Here is a 21,062-nt window from a genome sequence, read left to right as displayed (position 1 = left end):
AAAATCAGTTTTGTAATATCGAAACACAAGAAGTCAAATGAGTTACTCCTGGTGGAAAAACTGTTGACAGCACTTAATACAGCCAAAAGCCAAAAAGCCCCTTGTGTCCTACTATTTAAATACCAGACTGATTTAATTGATAAATGCTACTTGAAAAATAAATTACTTAAATAACATTGGTTAAAACAACATCTCTTTGATTGAGATTTCATTTCACAAAATTAGCAGTCTACGTTGAAAGCAAAAAAGTTTGTCTATTTGGTTATTTTTATATTTTTTTGTATTTGTTTTACATGAAATCGGATATATTCAAATCCTACCAAACAGATTTTAACATTATTTTAAGAACACTATTGTTCAAGAACATTTAGTCGATCACATCTGAACTGGTCAGTTTGTCTTGGAAGATGTTTCGCCTCAGTTTATGCCCCCTCTGAGCATAAACTGATGAAGCCTGTTCGGATGAGAGGCAAAACCTCCTCTAAGACAAACTGAGCGATCCCATTGTGATCGATCGAATGCCCTGGAAATGAAATGACCTAAATGACTGAGAACATCCATAGACACTATTGTCCAAGAAGTATTACAACTAGAGATGTCCGATAATGGCTTTTTGCCGATATCCGATATTCCGATATTGTCCAACTCTTAAATTACCGATACCGATATCAACCGATACCGATATCAACCGATATATGCAGTCGTGGAATTAACACATTCTACCTAATTTGGACAACCAGGTATGGTGAAGATAAGGTCATTTTTTAAATAACTAATAAAATAAGATAAATACATTAAAATCATTTTCTTGAATAAAAAAAAAAGTAAAACAATATAAAAACAGTTACATAGAAACTAGTAATTAATGAAAATTAGTCAAATTAATTGTTAAAGGTTAGTACTATTAGTGGACCAGCAGCACGCACAATCATGTGTGCTTACGGACTGTATACCTTGCAGACTGTATTGATATATATTGATATATAATGTAGAAAGCAGAATATTAATACCAGAAAAAAAAAACTTTTGTGTGAATGAGGGAGGGAGGTTTTTTGGGTCGGTGCACTAATTGTGTTTTTTATGTTGATTTAATAAAAAATTTAAAAAAATTTAAAAAATGATAAAAAACGATACCGATAATATATTATCGGACATCTCTAATTACAACCATGCAATCTTTTACCATAAGTGTCTAATGTAAAGATAAATGGAACCAGGAAATCTACTGTGATGCAGTTTATATGTATTTGTATCTGTGTGTGTTCACAGGATGATTCCCATGACAAACAGAGCCTTTATCGTCACCAATCTTGTGCCAGGAATGCAGTACGACCTGTGTGTCTTGGCTATCTGGGATGACAGTGCCACTACTCTTACGGCCACCAACATTGTAGGCTGTGTCCAGTTCATGACCACCGACGACTATCCCCAATGCCAGTCTCTTCACAGTGGTTTCTTGGGAGGCACCATGATCCTAGTCATTGGAGGTATCATTGTGGCCACTCTACTTGTGTTTATAATCATCCTCATGGTCCGCTATAAGGTGACCAACGGCATCCAGACCATAAAATTACCCTCTGTGAGTAATACTTACTCGCAGACCAATGGGGGTATGAACAGGTTCAATGGAGCCCCACCACAAGTCAAATCGGCTGTCGTGGTCATGCGTGAGGAAATGGTGGAATTTAAATGTGGATCCCTCCAAAGCAGTATCTCCTCATCTTCATCCTCTTCTAACTCACTGGACAGTCAAACAGGAAGAAGGGCTGGTGACTGCTACAGCATGCAGGGAGCTGAATGCAGCACCCTACCTAGCAGCAAGTTCCGGAGACATAGGCACAGCTCAAAACCGCAGCCAAACCTGGACCACCTTTTAGGAGCCTTCACCGCAATGGAGCTGCGTGGGGTATCAAGAGAAGGTCAAGGGGTCCCAAGCCCATCCAACACTTCCAGTGCCATGATAACGGGAGCTGTAGCACCCCTGTCCGACAAAGAACCTCTACTTGGAAGGGCAGAATCCACCACCATGTTGGGTCGTCTCCTTGGGCTACCTCAAGAAGGTAAACCCAAAAGAAGCCATTCATTTGACATGGGTCATGCGGGTGCCACGCAGTGTCGTGGGACCCATCCTCGCAGGATCAGTAACATCTGGACTAAACGCAGTTTGTCTGTTAATGGCATGCTACTACAGTACGATGACAATGAGGATGACAAGCCTAGTTTTGAGAGCTCTGAGTGGGTAATGGAGAGCACAGTTTGAGTACCCTTGAGCAAATTATTTGCCAAACAATACAGTTAAACAAGAACAAAAGATGTAGAAATTCCAAAGGGCGGAGTATTCCACAAGGGACCAGTTTTGGGGTTTTACCATTAATTTCAACCATGTGATTACTGTTTAACAAAACACACAACTCAAACAGTCTCCAACTGCATATGAATAATGGTTCATCTTTCTTGAGTCTTGGATAATGCACAAATGGCCTGGAATAACTCCTGCTCAACTTGGCACTTGACAGTATCAAAAAGGGGAAAGAGAGATGAAAAATTCTGAGTGGATTTACTGGGTCTTTATCAAATGACTTGAATGCCAAGTGGATTTTCCTCAGCTATGGTGAATGGGATGTACTTGTGTGTGACCCGCTGCGTGAAATGGGACTACTGCCACAATTGATCGAAGGACCACAGGATCACCATAGGGACATTTAAAACGTTTTACATTTTACTTTTCTCTAGGTTTTCTATCATTTGTACTATTTATTATTTGGGGGAAATCATCAAGCAGCAATGTGCAGCATACCAATGGGGTTATTCAAAATAATCTACATATCACAAAAATGTATCTTTCATACAGCCAATTTTGACCAACACCAATTACGATATGACCCTTTTCTTAAGTAGAAGAAAGACATTAGACCATGAACTCCACCTTAATTTCTACCCTGGGTAACGTATCATGTATCGCTATTTCACAGGAAAATTGAAAACGCTTATACAGCAGTACCTCAATTTGCAAGTTTATTTGGTTCTATGATGGAGCTCACATCTCAAATCACAACTATCCCAAATCAACATCGCCCATTCAAATCAATTTGAATCGATAATTAATCAGTGCTTGGCCCCTCCCAAAACACTACAGTTTTAGCATGTTACATGCTGATTGTAGACAATATTTACAGCACAATGAATCGTCAGATTACCACATGGGGGAGCTTTACCATTCAATTCTATATCAAGCTCAGATTATTCTTGCCGGCAGACAAAACATAACAGAGACATGCAGAGTTTACATCAAAAAACTATCAGCTCAACAATTTTACACCAAATTACCGTAAATTTAGCTGCAAGTACTTTATCGTAAAAGCTCAATCAATCAATCAATCAAAGTTTATTTATACAGCTCTTAATCACAAGTGTCTCAAAGGGCTGCACAAGCTACAACGACATCCTTGGCTCAGAAAAGCTACTAATTTTATTTTACAGTGCAGGAAAAGTCGGTATTGTTTTTGATAAATCCTTTTTTTAATCATCCACTTCTCCCCAGCACCCTCCTTCACAAATACTTTCTCGACGTCAATGGTTGTAAAACAATGTTATGTTGCTCTCTAGCTACAAGATAATGCCAACGAGTAAAACCCGATACTTTGGGCAGATCTTACAGAGTTTATTCCGACAACCAGCGACAACAGTAACTCAAATGTTTGCTGGCAATTTAAATAGTAATAAACAGCCGAGAGACAGCTCGCGTCTCAAAATACTTGCAAGTTGGGGCATTCCAAGTCGAGGCACCACTGTACCCAAATACAAAGAAAGAAACAAAAAAAAGCACAACTTTTCGGGTTTATGTATCCGGTTATTTCCTCCAATTAGCTCTTCAGCTGTCATTTTTTTATTCTGAGCTGTAAATGACAATATCAGAATCAGTCAGTATTCAGAATTATAACCTGAGATGTCCGCGGTCCCCACTTTGATGCCTTTCTCAATATCCTGTGGCTCTTTGCTGCAACTGATTATGTGGGTTGTTTATATGTTTTTTTTATAGTTTTGATCCCTAGGTGAAGCATTCTGTATATTGGCATATTTTGTACAATAACTGGGTGAGAATGTAAACGTGGGGAACTTATTTAGTGGTGTGTTTTTGTTTTTTTTCATTGCAAGCAAACAGTGAAGGTGCTTTACTGTGGTGTACTAACTTGGTCATTTTTAGCTGGCTCAGTGAAATGGGATTTTCCATCAAACTGCACAGTGGGAGAACACTTGTTCTAAACGTATCACTTCTAATTGCAGCGGGAAAAACCCTGAGTCACAGAGATTGTCTTTTTTTTATACTTTTAAATTGGTCACCACTGGGTTACAAAACTTATTTGGTGTTTGGTTAATTGATTAAAATCCTCAAAAAGGACAAATACAACTGCAGCATTTCCCAGATGTGACACTCGATGTTGATAAAAGAGAAATTTGTTTTATGTGAATGGACCATTTAACTTGCTAGTTCTTCTTGTGTCCTCTTGTAACATCCCCTTTCACGCTGCTAACTAAGAATACCGTTTTGTTCATGACTTGACATAGTCATGGTTGCCACCCAAGGCTCAAGTGGAAAAAAAAGAAAAAAGATTTATGTGTGAAAAATGTTTTGCTAAGAAAATTATATAAAATGTTAATAAATTCTTAAGAGTCTTGTGTGTGCTTACTGCAGCGTGTGTGATGCATATCCCCGAGTGTTGCCCGGGTGTCCTTTCCCTTTCACTGACTATGTTTCCATGCACTAAATTAGTCTGATTTCTCAAAAAAAATAATTTTTTTGTATTTTCACACCTTCATGTGATGTTCTAGTGTCCATGCACACTCTCTAATTGGTCTAGGTTCAAGGTTCAAGGTGCAGTTTATTGTCCATTCTTAACATGTACAAGACATATAAGAACTGAAATTACATTTTCGGCACAGTCCCACTAAGAGCAGACATGCATTACAGGGAGCCAAGAACAGGACCGCCAACGGATCAGCCACTTACGGCGCTCCTTAAAAAAGGTGGGAAACAGGTGATATTGGGGAAAGGAGGAAGAGTAAAAAAATATCAGTCAAAGGCTGGACTCCCGGGAGGGGGTCCAGACCGAGGCCAAGGGAAAAAACCTAATTTGCCATAGCACACATAAACATGTTAAATATAATCACAAATACTCGCAACAGAGGGGGGGAGGTGGAGCCATGGAGGCTGGCTGCCGCTGAAAGGCGCTACTCAGCCGTCCATCACCCCGAAGGGGAATCAAACTGTGGTGAAGGCGTGAGGGGGGTGTATATATGCCCATTGTCCTGGGTGTAGTGATGTTGTGTCTATAGGCCTGGAGCCGTTCTGCATGCAATGCAAGCAAAGTTCAACTCCCAGGTGTTGTTGAGGAGGGAGGGAGGTCAAAGTGTCCATCATTGAGGTGTCCTCGAGGGATGTTTTCAGAACAGCCTTCTTCTGTTTTGAGCAGCGTCAAGGCCATTCGTAGATTAGGATTGTTGTTTTTCCAAGCGAGCAGACATTAAAATGGCTTGTCTGTTCTATTTTTCCATGCTGGCTCTCATATCCAATCTTCGCAATTCAACAAGCTTCTCCATGATGTGATCCATTTTGCGATTCAGTTCAGAAATCGCCACAGTCTGTGATCCCACAGTTCGACCCAAGCCTTCCATTGCGACGAACAGCCTTTGGGCTCCTTGAGTGGCTTCATCGTCTTACGAATTTGACGATACACCAGAGCAATGCCCAGCCCAATCAGCACATGCCCTGCGATCACGGTTCCAAATAGGTAGATATATTCCACGTCCTTGACGGAAAGGACTGAGAGGCACATGATTCTTCATTTGTCACATTAATCTCTCATGTACCCTGCAGCAATGGTTCCGTCAGGGCAGCCAGGCTCCCCAGAACCTCTTTTCCTCGTCGAAAAGATTTCGATAGTCCAGCTAATCAATGTCTGATGGGCTTCAAAAAAAGTGTAGACAGGACAAGACAAAGAGAGCAAGCAGGGAGAAGACGGGAGGAGAAAAAAAAATGTGAATATGCCGTGTGCATCCCGTATATTTGTGGGCGCTCATTTCCTTTTAGCGTGGCTAAATGTATTGCTTTTCTGTTTGACCTATGACGTCAAACCAATACATGCAGCTATGCAGCGCAGTTGTTGTTGCACCTGATGTCTGCCGTAATATTGCCACAAATTCCAAATATGAAGTCTGTAATGGCTATGCTGATATTAAATAGCAGACTCCATCAAGAAATGATTTTAAATTGCGCTATGAACATGACACTTCCAAGAATGTCTCAGAGCGGATGCAGGTCCAAAGCAAAGAAAAACTGGCGGGAGAGAGTTCTTTTAAAGGAATTTTTGGACGTAGAATGGAAAGAACATTTTTAAATGTCTCGTAGTTGATTCAAAAAGCTGTGTGAATTGATGAAAAGAGTCTTAAATCTGAAGGAAAAGGCTTTTTGTGCCCCGATACTGCTCTAGACTAGTGTTGCTATTGTCTGGACTATCTTGCCTATTGTGCGGAATACAGAGTTATTGCTAATCAGTTTGGAGTGCACAAATGCAGCGTCGAGAACAGGGGTGTCAAAGTCATTTTAGCTCAGGGGTCGCATGGAGGAAAATCTGTGCACACGCAGACCGGACTATTAAAATCATAGCATTAAAAATAAAGACAACTTCAGATTGTTTTCTTTGTCTTACTTTGGCCAAAAATAGAACAAACACATTCTGAAAATATTACAATAAAAATATACAATAAAATACTGGCAGCGGTAAAGTTTAGATCCATGAAGAAAAGAAGAAAATGAATAAATGCTTGTAACTGAATACATTTACATATGCATAGAAATGTGTTTTCTTTTGTATTATTTTTTTTAATAATAAAGTAACGTTTATGACAACCTTTTTCCAAAACACAATGTGAGATATAACAGGATAATGCATACTGTCAGGACTAGGACCATGGCTTGGTTTGTTCTCCCGAGGTGCAAGTGAATTGGACCAGATGTGGCGTGAAGGTGAATACATGATTTATTTAAACACTATAACTACAAAAAAAAGTACAAACGAAACGCGCGCACAGTGGCGGAGAAACAACTTGGCTATGAAAACAAATACTTGCACAAAGGCAGAAACTATGAACAACAAAAAACACTAACTGTGGCTTAATAAACAAAACTTACTTGGCATGGAACCGGCATGAAAAAAGAGCAGCAAGGGTCATAAGGGTATGGAGAGTGTGCAGAAGCATAAATGCGGGATGTCGTCAGAACGACAAACTGTGAAAACAATGAACTTAAATACTATAGACATGATTAACGAAAGCCCTGCGATGAGGTGGCGACTTGTCCAGGGTGTACCCCGCCTTCCGCCCGATTGTAGCTGAGATAGGCTCCAGCGCCCCCCGCGACCCCAAAGGGAATAAGCGGTAGAAAATGGATGGATGGATGATTAACGAAAACAGGTGCGTGACTCAAAACGTGAAACAGGTGCGTGACGTGACAGGTGAAAACTAATGGTTGCTATGGTGACAAAACAAAAGTGCACAAAAAGTCCAAAAACAAAACCGAACATTACCAAAAGAAAAACATGATCACACAGACATGACACATACATTAATAATTTGTTTTCAAAACGCTTACAGAAAAGTGGCACCCCATTTTTATGACTTGATGGGGTCCCTGGGACCCCATTTTATAAATTCCTAGCACCAATACTGATGGAGTATTGGTGCATGCAAAACAGCAGCAGGCGGCTGTGTCCTGTGGGCCGGTTCTAATACTAATCAAGGGGGGCAATAGATAATTCATCCGGCCCGCGGGCCTTGACTTTTACACCCCTGTTCTAGAGGTTTGCATATGGTTTTTTCTTTGCTTTGCAATATACGGTACCTGCTAATTTTATTTATTTATTTATTTTTTTTCCTGCTAAATTATCCTTCATCTAATTCGTATTTCGTTCGGTAGTCTGAATTAAGCTGGCATTCTACATTTCCTTAGCTACCTTTTTAAATATATATGTTTCTTTTTTTTTCCTCTCATCAATGCACTTCAAAATGTTTCATTATTTTAATTTGTGAAGCAAATAAACAGTCTCCTCTTTATTCCAGTTGTTGCCTATATGTTTTGATTGAATGGTATCCGTTTCCGGGTTATGTCCTGCGCATTGAGACTGGCAAATGCGCGATTCAAAAGGTCCCCCACGGCAGCCCACACCCACTCGAGAGATCTGGTTTTCAATCGCGTAATCTACATGTGTTAGTCCAACTTTTCAAAAGCCAGACATGACCAGATAAAGGTGTTTCCATGAGTTGTAGGATGCTTCTTTTGAGCCAATTTTTTTTAAGGAATGAGACTAATTTAGTGCATGGAAAAGCAGTCAGTGTCATTGTTTACTGTGAGTGAGCCAAGATGTTTCTTCCCGAAGTCCAGCTGCTGAAATCAGGCCAGTTGCTGCTGACTCACCTCAGCACTGTCCTTGTTACTCATCACCAGAATCTCCTTCCATTGTATGGCCCTCATTCATAATCTACCTGGGAGGGTGCTTAACCCAACACAGAGTAAGTATAATGTCATGAACCAAATGTTCTGAGAGGCTAATTTTCTTACAGGAGACTGAATGATCCTTGGATGGTGATGGCTGATTCTATTCGAGGAGACAAAGACAAATTAGTGAAAGTCATACTTTTAAAACAATGCAGTCTGACTTTCCCAGTGTAACAATCATAATGCGTGAAGCTGGTACTCCGGTCCTGTAGATGTAATATGCACTAGAAAATTAGTGTCTACTGCAACAAGCGTGTTTTCGCCATCTGTTGGATCTGCCCCACTCTGCCACTATGCTAATAGACTGCAAGAACTTTATATGAAAATCAATTCTTCATCAGAACATGCAAAATCATTTTACTGACCAGAGTGCTGCATACTTTTGTCTGAGGGTTAAAACGGCCGTATAAGCAACAAGGTGGAATATAAATCTGTCTCGTATTGTATTTTGTACATTATAGCAGTAATTCCATTTACAGCTCAGTCTGACTAAGCATCTAACCAACTATCCGACCCTTAACAAGCATATCTGCAGGGTAGTATAATGTTTACCAATTAAAACACAAAGGCATTGCCACAATATCATTACATTAAGACCTGACATAAGCGGTTGACATTTTGGAGCTTCACAGATTTAATGATTTTATGCAAGCAGGGTGTTTTTGTTTTTTTTAACATGTCCTGTTCATCCACTCAGGCAAATCATATGGTTAATGTAATTGCCCGTGTGAGATACTTCTCTGGTTGCCTTATTTGTATCTGACTTCATTAAATTGATTTATTTAATGTTTGGCGCAGCTGGACCGAAGCAGGATGGGATAGAAAGAAGTAAAAAAAAAAAAAAAAAAAAAGAAAGAGGGAGAAATTGTGGGGACAAGAGGGGAATAAGAATGAGAGACAACAACAACAGAACAACATCAGTGAATATGTTATGTGCTAATATGATACGATAAATGACAGCAAAGAAGCAGTTAGTGACATAAATGGTAATAACACAGAAATGACAATGAACATTATTGCACTACAGATGAAGCAATACAAATACTAATAGAAATAACCCATCCATCCATCCATTTTTTCTACCGCTTATTCCCTTTGGGGTCGCGGGGGGCGCTGGAGCCTATCTCAGCTACAATCGGGCGGAAGGCGGGGTACACCCTGGACAAGTCGCCACCTCATCGCAGGGCCAACACAGATAGACAGACAACATTCACACTCACATCCACACACTAGGGCCAATTTAGTGTTGCCAATCAACTTATCCCCAGGTGCATGTCTTTGGAAGTGGGAGGAAGCCGGAGTACCCGGAGGGAACCCACGCAGTCACGGGGAGGACATGCAAACTCCACACAGAAAGATCCCGAGCCCGGGATTGAACCCAAGACTACTCAGGACCTTCGTATTGTGAGGCAGATGCACTAACCCCTCTGCCACCGTGAAGCCCAAATAGAAATAGCACTATTGATAATGAATAATTATGAAAATTGCCTCTATTATCAACAATACAGTTGTTTCAAATGCAACAATACATATATGTAATAAAAACTTCAATTACAAAAGAAAGCAAATAAATGGAGGGAAAGAGAGAGAAGCGAACTATATTAAACTTCTAGATTGTTATAGTAAAAACAGGTTAAGCTCTATCAGTGTGCCGTGTTTTACCCAGTTTCCCCTAGGGGGAATGTTAATATATGATTGATGAAATGTGATTATATGCATGAGTGCATATGTGCTTGTATGTATGTTGAAATGAATGTATGTATATATGTATCAATATTGTTTGTATGTACAATATATTTGTCTCCCAGTATGTGCGGGAGCCAAAGTACAGCCCCAGTCACCAAAAGAGTCCAACCCCAAACAGCAGAGGCGGTGCCCAGGGAACAAGGGATCACCAGCCCCACGCAGTCAGGCCAGCCAGCGACAGGAGCCCCAGAACCGGTAACTCGACAGGGCGGTTGCTGGTTGTTCCATCTCCATCGTTGGGGTCCCTGCGGGTGGGGTGGGTGGTTCCCGTGGCCCCGTGCTGGGCGGCCCTGCGGCGGCCGACTTGGGTGGGGTGGCCGGGGGCGGGCCGCGCCGTGCTCTCTGTGGGTGGGGGGTGGGCTCGTCGGAGTCTCTGGGCCCCCCGGGCGAAGCGTCAATTTAACAAGATATCTATCATCCAATACACTCGACGTTTAAGCATACAATGGCTTGCATGTTCTCGAACAATATTAGCGTTCTTTTTCCAACATCAATTTCCTGCTTCTGTTCTCACGAGATCATGGGAAATGCAGTTCTTTGGCCCAAAACAATACATTTCTACCTTAGCCATCTAGTCTTATCAGTCCACATAATAGGACACACTAAAATAAATTAATATCACCAGCTACTCTATAATGATATAAACATTCAATTAAAATAAGCTGTTAAACAGTGTACTTTACAACAGAAGTTACAACAACCTTGCTTAAATGTGTTTCAGTTCCTTCTGTCTCTTGACTCTACAACTGGACGACTGAGCATTTCACTTGATCACTGAGTCTTTTTATTTTTATTATTCACACTACACAGACACATACATGGTCGGTAGCTGTCAACACTCAATAAAGCCTCTGGTCTGTCACTCAAATATGTCCGTGTGTAACATAAACACAAAACTTTATATTGTTACAAAATGCACACCCACCTAACATATGATAAATGATATGATATATCATGTAAAAGGTATGTGCTCTGCAAATGAATGCAGTACATACATATTATTTCTAACTGAGTGTAAATGTAATGAATAGAAACATTGTGATGGATCTGTGTGGTCTTTACAAGACATAACAACTGCATTAGATAACATAGTTGACTTGTTTAAGACTTAAAAGTAGGTGTTGATAAAAGACTTATTTGCTATGAGATGTTAGATCATGTTGTGGAAGTATACAACCTCTGGTGCTAATAAAAAAATGGTGATTGAAAAATGCATTTTTAATGCATCTTTATTTACACCAATTACATACCGTAATTGTATCTATAAATACCGGTATTTATTTATTTTATTTTCATAGAGTAGTCATAGAGTAATATTGCCCCCTTGTCGTTCTGTGCTGTCACAACTCCCTCCTCCAACCATAACACTGCTGGCCACAATAAAAAGTTTTCACAAAATTATTTCCGTGCCGGCAGGTTTAAAATATGGTGATAAGGGACACCCTTGAGGAATGCCCATCTTGATTCGGAAACTTGGTTGTGCCTGAGACTGGTAAGACACAACTATTAATATAATCATAAAGTCCTCCAATTATCTCCCGAAACGTAATAACAAATCCAGTTTGTTTCAGCATTAGAAAAAGAAAGTCATGTTCCAGTGAGTCAAGTGTTTTATAAAAGTCCAAGAAGAGCAGAAGATCATCATGTGTAATTAAATCCCTGTATTCAATAATGTCCATGACAGTCATGAATGGGGCGTCCTTGGAGGAATCCTGATCGTGTTTAAAAAGCGGATATAATTACTACGGTACCGTGTGCCTGTGACACTGGCTAACATTTAAAGTAAATACTTAATACATGGCACAACGTTCCAAGACTTCTACAGAAATATATACAAACATATCAACAGAAACTTCTACTGAAAAGCAGACCAAAATTGATGTGTTTTCATATTCCGACACAGGAACCGGAAGTAGCAATTTTTAAGACAGGACTGTGGACTGTCCTTTAAGAAAATCTGTGCTATGATGCACGATCGAATCCCTTTTTGCCTCAACTTTCATATGATATGTGCATATAAATATCTGTATATGCAGACGTCAGACCTCGTTTTTTCTGTGTATGGCTGCAAATACATTTTAGCCAGACACACGGGTACTGTAGTATACCTGCTTTTACTTTGAAAATAAGACTTCTGGTGTCTGCAAATAAAAAATAAACATCCATTTTGGTCGGTGTACCTTCCGTTCATTCTATTTCCGATTCTGAAACGCAAATCAAAAAACTAAATTGAGGCCGTTTTTTGATTTGTATTATATATGGCAGAAATGTCTTTGGAGCTCTACACAGAAAATATTTCAGACATGGCACAACGAGGTCTGACGTCTGCATGTATGATATATCTATATGCATTTATCATATGAAAGTGGAGGCAAAAATGTATTCAATCGCGCATCATAGCACAGTTTTTCTTACAGGATAGTCCGCGGCAGTGGCGGGCCGTGCGTTTCCCAGCTAGGCCTTCAGTGATCTCCGACTTCAATGATTACCTCTCAAAATACCATAATTGATGTCACCACATGATCATAGCTGGAGAAATACTATACAGGAACACATTTACACCCTACTGGGCATTGAACAACATCAACAGTATACAAAACGGGTTATTTTCTAGTGCATTTAAAAATCAATTCTAACGCATAAGCAATTAAAATATATACTGTAAATTTCTCTGCTTGGCTTATGCAACTTCCGGTCAATAAAGTTTGATTCAAAGTACACACTTCTCAAAGATATATTAACTGCCCTGAACAGAACAGCTACTGTCAACTTGCGATCTGATTGGCTATCACAACTGTCTCTTATCTCTATGTGTTCTCTAATTGATCCGCTAATGGTCCCGGTGAGTTTCCAATCACAGGATGTGTAAATGTCACGTTTAACGTGAGGCCATCTAGAAGGCCTTACTGACAACAACTCGTGATCTGATTGGCTATCGCAACTGTCTATCATTGTGTGTCCCTGGTCACTTACATTGCACGGATGTCCACATTGTTGATTCTGAAGGCCTCGGGCAGATTTGGTACAGCATGTCAACATAAGCTTGCTGAATTTTGATTGGATACAAACTCTATAAACTAAAAACAACAGCGCTGGAAGGAGCATAATATGACATGAAGAGAGTATGAATAATTTTGGATATTTAGGGAAAGTAAATAAAACAATAATTGTATCTTTAATTATGATCATGATTTCTGGTTATGTTACGCCAGCAGATAAGGCCTTGCTGGCCCTGACGGCACACCACTGGTCCGCGGTCTTGTCTTAAAAATCAGTACTTCCGGTTCCGTAATAGATAAACACATCAATTTCTCCTTTTCAGTTGAAGTTTCTGTTGGTATGTTTGGAGATATTTCTGTAGAAGTCTTGGAACTTTGTGCCATGTATTAAGTATTTTCTTCACATGTTAGCCAGTGTCACAGGCACACCGTAGTAATTATATCCCCTTTTTAATACAATCAGGATTCCTCCAAGGACGCTCCATTCATGACTGTCATGGACATTATTGAATACAGGAAATTAATTCTTCTGCTCTTCTTGGACTTTTACGCTTGACTCACTGGAACATGACTTTCTTTTTCTAGTGCTGGAACACACAGGATTTGATGTATGTATTTGTCATGCTTATTCTCATTTCATACCTACTGGAATAATAGAACACTTACACCAACTCAACTTTAATTTCATTTGGAGAAATAGGACTCATTATATAAGAGAATGGCAACATGGTGAAAGAATGTAAAGATGGAGGACTAAAAGTTATAGATTTTGATTGTTGAAATCAGTGGTTCTCAAACATAATTTCACCAAATATCACCTCAGAAAGAACTTTGCTCACCAAGTACCACCATAATGACCAACATTATATTGGTCATATATATATTATTAAATACAGTAGCATTGTAGGCCTACATATTCATTAAAAAATAAAAGACAGAGGTTTTATTTAGCAAGTATATTTTATATTTTTCTGCCACTGTAACATCACACATAGTTTGAACAGTAACACTGTGTTTGAATATAGGAAAATAAAACACTTTACTTTAATCAAGTGATTCCTTGGCGAACAACTAGATGGAGTCCTGGTAACATGAGTGGTCCACGTGCCACAGCACACATTTAAACAGTACCTTGACATTGAACTGGTGGAAGTCATGGATTCAAAATTGTGATTCCTTCTGGTACTGCATAGCCCCCAAAATATTTAAACATCTAGAAGGATTGACGTTCCATGATGTGTAACTTTCAAATGTAGAAGCTTTCTGTTACATTATCAGACTTTCACAAGCAGATGTATCTTATTAGAATATGATGTTCACACATAACTTGTCCCCTCATCACATTCCAACATGGAAGAACACATTTATTTGACACAGAAACAAATGGTTGTATTATGATATTATAAAGTATATGGTGGGTTGTAGATATTACGGATGGATGCACAAAGCAACCTGCTTAATTACGAGCAACACATTTCAATTTCATCCATCACTTTCTGAATTTAAGCAATCGCACAAATCATTGCCAAAACATATCTTATTTATGCTTAAGAATTGTTTGCTGCACTGCCCATTATTGTTTCTATTACTAATTTTACACAACATTTCATTAATGCACTAAATATTGTATTAGATCATGTTTTACAGTACATTTTTAATCCAGGCAAACAAAACAATAATGATATTTTTACCAAATTTGATGAAGACACAATTTTAAATTAATTATACAATTTAAATGATATTTCTTTCTTCCATTACCAGCCAAGATGAAAGAAACTCACTTTAAAACCACAAACAATATTTATCCAGATTTTTGGTTACGTAAATACGTCCAAGTATTGAAAAATCTCTTTTTAGCTTAGTTTGGCATTGTTTGATTTTATTTTCTATGTTTGTTTTCTAAGATTTTTTTTTTTTAAAGGTTAATACCTAAATATTTCACCTCAGACTTTAAGGGACAGTGCAAATATATCCTATTGGATAGGAATCTCACATTTGTAAGGTCTAGGCAATGTTCTGATACATTAGAGAATTATTAAATCTTTTCAATAATAGTTAGAATGTGTTCTTAATTTTTTTCGAAAAAGAGTTGTTTCATATTTTAATTGACTGTTATTTCAGTGCGAGCACGTTCAAATGTGGTGATAAGGGACCTCCTTGATTAGGAAACTTGTAGTTGTGCCTGAGACTAGTAAGACACAACTATTAATATGATCATAAAGTCCTTTAATTATTTCCCGAAATATAATACCAAATACAGTGTGTTCCAGCACTAGAAAAATAAAGTCATAGTCCGGGATGTATTTACTTAAACAAAAATATGGGTACATATTGTTTGTGGTTATAAAGTGAGTTTTTTTCACCTTCGCTGGTAATGGAAGAAAGTAATATAATGTTTGTATTTTTAAAATTGTGTCTTTATCAAATCTAGTAAAAATTGTTTTGTTTGCCTGGATTAAAACGTACTGTAAGACATGATCTAATAAAATCGATAGTGCATTAATGAAATGTTGTGTAAAATGTGTTATGGAAGTAATAATGGGCAGTGCAGCAAAGTATTTTTAAGCAGAAATAATATTTGTTTTGGCAATGCTTTCAATTCAGAAAGTGGTGGATAAAAGTGAAATGTGTTGCTCGTGATTAAGCAAGTTGCTTTGTGCATCCATAATATCTACAACCCACCAAATACTTTTCTGCATGCAGCCATCATAATACAACCATCTGTTCGTGTGTCAAATAAATCTGTTCTTCCATTTTGGAATGAGATGAGGGGACAAGTTATGTGTGTACATCATCTTCCAATAAGATACATCTGCTTGTGAAAGTCTAATCAATCCTTCAAATGTATCAAATATTTTTTTGAGGTGTGCAGTACCAGAATGATCCACACTTTTTAATCCATGACTTCCACCAGTTCAATTTCAGGGTACCATTTAAATCAGGGTTTCTCAAACTGTGGTACATATACCACTAGTGGTACCAGGGCACTATCTAGTGGTACACTAAATAATTACTTGATTAGAATAAAGTGTTTTATTTTCCCGAAATTCAAACAGTGTTACTGTTCAAACTCTGTGTAATGTTACAGTGGCAAACAAATATTAAATAAATAAAACCTCTGCCTTGTTTTTAATGAATATGTAGGCCTACATCGCTACTGTATTTTATTGATGGTCATTATGTGGTACTTAGAGAGCAATGTTCTTTCTAAAATGGTACTTGTTAAAAAAACATTTTAAGACCCACTAATCTAAACAATCAAAATCGAAAACTTTTAGAGTTCCATCTTTATATATTTTTACCTTGTTGCCCTTTTTTTTACATAATACATCTTGTTTCTCCAAAGGAAATTAAAGTTGAGCTGGTTTATGTTTATTAATATTCTAGTAGGTATAAAATGAGAATAAGCAGGATAAATACATTTGAATAAACTTTCCATTTTGGTGAAAAATACGTCCCAGTATGACACATTTCTTTGTTGCCATAAACTAGACTTAGTTTGGCATTCTTTAATTATATTTTAGGTTTGTTTTTTGAGAGTTAATTTGTTTTTGGTAGGTCAATACGTAAATATTCCACCTCAGACTTTACAGGGACATTGCAAATATTTGTATTAACATTCATGGATAGGAAACATTTCACATTTTTAAGGTTTAGGCGAAGTCCTGATACATCAGATAATTCTTGAATCTTTTCAATATCAGTTGGAATTTGTTCTTAATTTTTTAGGAAAAGAGTTGTTTATCTTCTGCTAATTGACTATTGTTTCCATGCCAGCAGGTTCAAAGTTGGCGATAACAGACATCCTTGAGAAATGCCCAGCTTGATTGGGAAACTTGGAGTTTTGCCTGAGACTATTAATATTAGTCAGAGAGTACGGGGTATCGGACTGTCTGATTGTGGCAGTCCGCTCCCTGTATGATCAGTGCCAGAGCTTGGTCCGCATTGCCGGTAGTAAGTCGGACACGTTTCCAGTGAGGGTTGGACTCCGCCAAGGCTGCCCTTTGTCACCGATTCTGTTCATAACTTTTATGGACAGAATTTCTAGGCGCAGTCAAGGCGTTGAGGGGATCTGGTTTGGTGACTGCAGGATTGGGTCTCTGCTTTTTGCAGATGATGTGGTCCTGATGGCTTCATCTGGCCAGGATCTTCAGCTCTCACTGGATCGGTTCGCAGCTGAGTGTGAAGCGACTGGGATGAGAATCAGCACCTCCAAGTCCGAGTCCATGGTTCTCGCCCGGAAAAGGGTGGAGTGCCATTTCCGGGTTGGGGAGGAGATCTTGCCCCAAGTGGAGGAGTTCAAGTACCTCGGAGTCTTGTTCACGAGTGAGGGAAGAGTGGATCGTGAGATCGACAGGCGGATTGGTGCGGCGTCTTCAGTAATGCGGACGCTGTATCGATCCGTTGTGGTGAAGAAGGAGCTGAGCCGGAAGGCAAAGCTCTCAATTTACCGGTCGATCTACGTTCCCATCCTCACCTATGGTCATGAGCTTTGGGTTATGACCGAAAGGACAAGATCACGGGTACAAGCGGCCGAAATGAGTTTCCTCCGCCGGGTGGCGGGGCTCTCCCTTAGAGATAGGGTGAGAAGCTCTGCCATCCGGGAGGAGCTCAAAGTAAAGCTCCTCCACATTGAGAGGAGCCAGATGAGGTGGTTCGGGCATCTGGTCAGGATGCCACCCGAACGCCTCCCTAGGGAGGTGTTTAGGGCACGTCCGACCGGTAGGAGGCCGCGGGGAAGACCCAGGACACGTTGGGAAGATTATGTCTCCCGGCTGGCCTGGGAACGCCTCGGGGTTCCACAGGAAGAGCTGGACGAAGTGGCTGGGGAGAGGGAAGTCTGGGCTTCCCTGCTTAGGCTGCTGCCCCCGCGACCCGACCTCGGATAAGCGGAAGAAGATGGATGGATGGATGGATATTAATATTATCATAAAGTCTCCTAATTATGTCCTGAAATATAATACATGGCACAAAGTTCCAAGACTTCTACAGAAATATCTACAAATATATCAACAGAAACTGAGACGGAAAAGCAGACCAAAATTGATGTGTTTTCATATTCCGACACCGGAACTGGAAGTGGTGATTTTAGAGACAGGACCGCGGACTGTCCTTTAACCCTTTGATGCATAACATGGGTCAAATGTGACCCAACCAAGTTTTTATTATCTGTTTCTTTGCAATAATTTAATGTAATCTTTCAGTATTCCTCAATTAACTTGTTTTTGGTCATTAAACATTGTTATTTTATTCTTTCTCTTCATAATTTTTGAATAAAAATGACTTTTGTATTACTACCCTTCCAATGCACAACATGGGTCAAAAATGACCCACATGTATTTTCTATGTTATTTCATGTTAGCCTGAGCGTTGCTTTGCTATATATTTCAAATAAATGTATTTTATCGTTTACTATCACATATATTCAGTATATATCATGTTTTTGTTCAGCTAAAATCATATTTTTTATGTTTCCTTTCTTACTCTATGAACAAGCACAGCTTTTGTATTCATACATCAACTTCACACACATTGGTCAGAAATGACCCATCTGCATTCACTGTGACATTTGGTAGGAACCTTTTGAATTTGAGCATGTTTGCAATTAGGAATGTATTTGGTGCGGACAACTACTCACCTGACACATTTTTCTACTCAACACCTTTGAACATCTGATAAGTAAGTAAGTTATTTTACAATTGTTCTACCTAAGAAAATATTTGATGCCTTGTGAAAGGGTTGGCATCATTTAGTGCGTCACTTGTCAGAAAGGGAAATATTTGCAATACTATTAGCTAACTGTTGACATATTCTTGTTAGCTAAACTAATCTTATAGCTGGGTCACCAACATAAAACTCAAGATAGAAATTTAGATTGATGTGCATTTTACAGTATGGTACGTTTGATTTGCTTTATCCAGAGTATGGCTAAAAGATTTACAGCTGAGATGGTTCTGAGGATGCTGGATGAAGAACCAAATGAGGAGGCGATTGGAAATGATTCGGAGTCTGAAATATCTGAGGATGGTGACCCTGACTATGTGCCCCAGGCAGGGGCGCCAAAAAGGGGGGGTAAAGGAGACAGATTCTAGGGGCCCATGATGGAGGGGGGCCCAGAGAGGCCCCTAATGATGATGAAATTATAATACAGAAAAAATAATGACACTGTGTTGGGGGCCCTGTAAAGATTCTTTTCATGGGGCCCAAAATCCCTAGCGGCGCCCCTGGCCCCAGGATCAAGCTGAAGATGTGGGTGTGTCTTCAAATCCAGCTCTCCTAGATGAAGAAGACATAGACATAGGTGACTCATCTGATGATGAATCCTCAGAAGAGGAAGCACAGACCCAGTCCAATAGACTGAGTAAAAAGGGGTCTTACTGGAATGAGAATCCCCCCACTTCCAGCAGAACAAGAAGCCATAACATTCTGAGGCTCAGAAGCTGCCCAGGACCTACACCCGGATCAAGAGCTGTTTCACCGAAAGATGCATGGGATATGTTCATCAGTGACAATATCATTGAGGAGGTTCTAAAATGCACCAACTTAGAGGGACGAAGAGCAGCCGCAGCTAAAGGGAAAACGTGGAGAAGTGTCAAGAAAGAGGAATTAATTCCTTCTGAGCACAATGCATGATGACAAAGCAGTGGATGACAGTCAGAAGAAGAAACCAGAAGTGATACTGGAATGAGAATCCCCCCACTTCCAGCAGAACAAGAAGCCATAACATTCTGAGGCTCAGAAGCTGCCCAGGACCTACACCCGGATCAAGAGCTGTTTCACCGAAAGATGCATGGGATTTGTTCATCAGTGACAACATCATTGAGGAGGTTCTAAAATGCACCAACTTAGAGGGACGAAGAGCAGCCGCAGCTAAAGGGAAAACGTGGAGAAGAGTCAAGAAAGAGGAATTAATTCCTTCTGAGCACAATGCATGATGACAAAGCAGTGGATGACAGTCAGAAGAAGAAACCAGAAGTGATACTGGAATGAGAATCCCCCCACTTCCAGCAGAACAAGAAGCCATAACATTCTGAGGCTCAGAAGCTGCCCAGGACCTACACCCGGATCAAGAGCTGTTTCACCGAAAGATGCATGGGATTTGTTCATCAGTGACAACATCATTGAGGAGGTTCTAAAATGCACCAACTTAGAGGGACGAAGAGCAGCCGCAGCTAAAGGGAAAACGTGGAGAAGAGTCAAGAAAGAGGAATTAATTCCTTCTGAGCACAATGCATGATGACAAAGCAGTGGATGACAGTCAGAAGAAGAAACCAGAAGTGATACTGTACTACAAAAGAACAAAAGGAGGAGTGGACACAACAGATCAGATGGTTGGCACCTACACATGCAAGCGGAGAACACGGAGGTGGCCCATGGTGCTCTGGTACAATATGCTGGATATTGCCACCCTCAATACTTACACCAACTTCACTGCAGAACACCCTGGTTACATGGGTGGTGTCACCAATGCACGCCGACTATTCATCAAGGAGCTGGGCAAAGAGCTGGTCATGCCACATATGAAGAGCCGCATGGAGGGCATACCCACACTCCAAAAGCATATCATAGAGGCAATGGGAAGATGCGGGATAGAAAAACAAACCATAATCACCACCCAACCAGAAGAGGACATAACACAGAAGGGTGCGGCGAAGAGGTGTGCGATCTGCCCATCTGCCAAAGACAGAAAAGTCAGCAGCTGGTGTTCGCAGTGCAAGAAGCCTGTGTGCAAGGAGCACAAACGCACAGTGGTAATGTGTGATACA

At 39.8% G+C, this 21,062-nt stretch overlaps 1 protein-coding gene across 3 annotated transcripts in view; it reads left to right on the top strand.

Annotated features, from left to right (window-relative positions):
• Nucleotides 1–4,664, top strand: part of LOC133611565 (leucine-rich repeat and fibronectin type-III domain-containing protein 2) — a 376,941-nt gene extending 372,277 nt beyond the window's left edge. For all 3 annotated transcript variants that reach the window (XM_061968459.2, XM_061968460.1, XM_061968461.1), the window contains one exon: nucleotides 1,270–4,664. In XM_061968459.2, coding sequence (XP_061824443.1) covers nucleotides 1,270–2,260 — 991 coding nt within the window. In that variant the 3' untranslated portion in view covers nucleotides 2,261–4,664. The remainder of the gene's footprint in view (nucleotides 1–1,269) is intronic.
• Nucleotides 4,665–21,062: the final 16,398 nt, after the last annotated feature.

Source organism: Nerophis lumbriciformis, linkage group LG08 (genome assembly GCF_033978685.3).
Source record: "Nerophis lumbriciformis linkage group LG08, RoL_Nlum_v2.1, whole genome shotgun sequence".
Classification (NCBI taxonomy): Eukaryota; Metazoa; Chordata; class Actinopteri; order Syngnathiformes; family Syngnathidae; genus Nerophis; species Nerophis lumbriciformis.
This window is presented reverse-complemented; position numbering and strand designations above follow the sequence as displayed.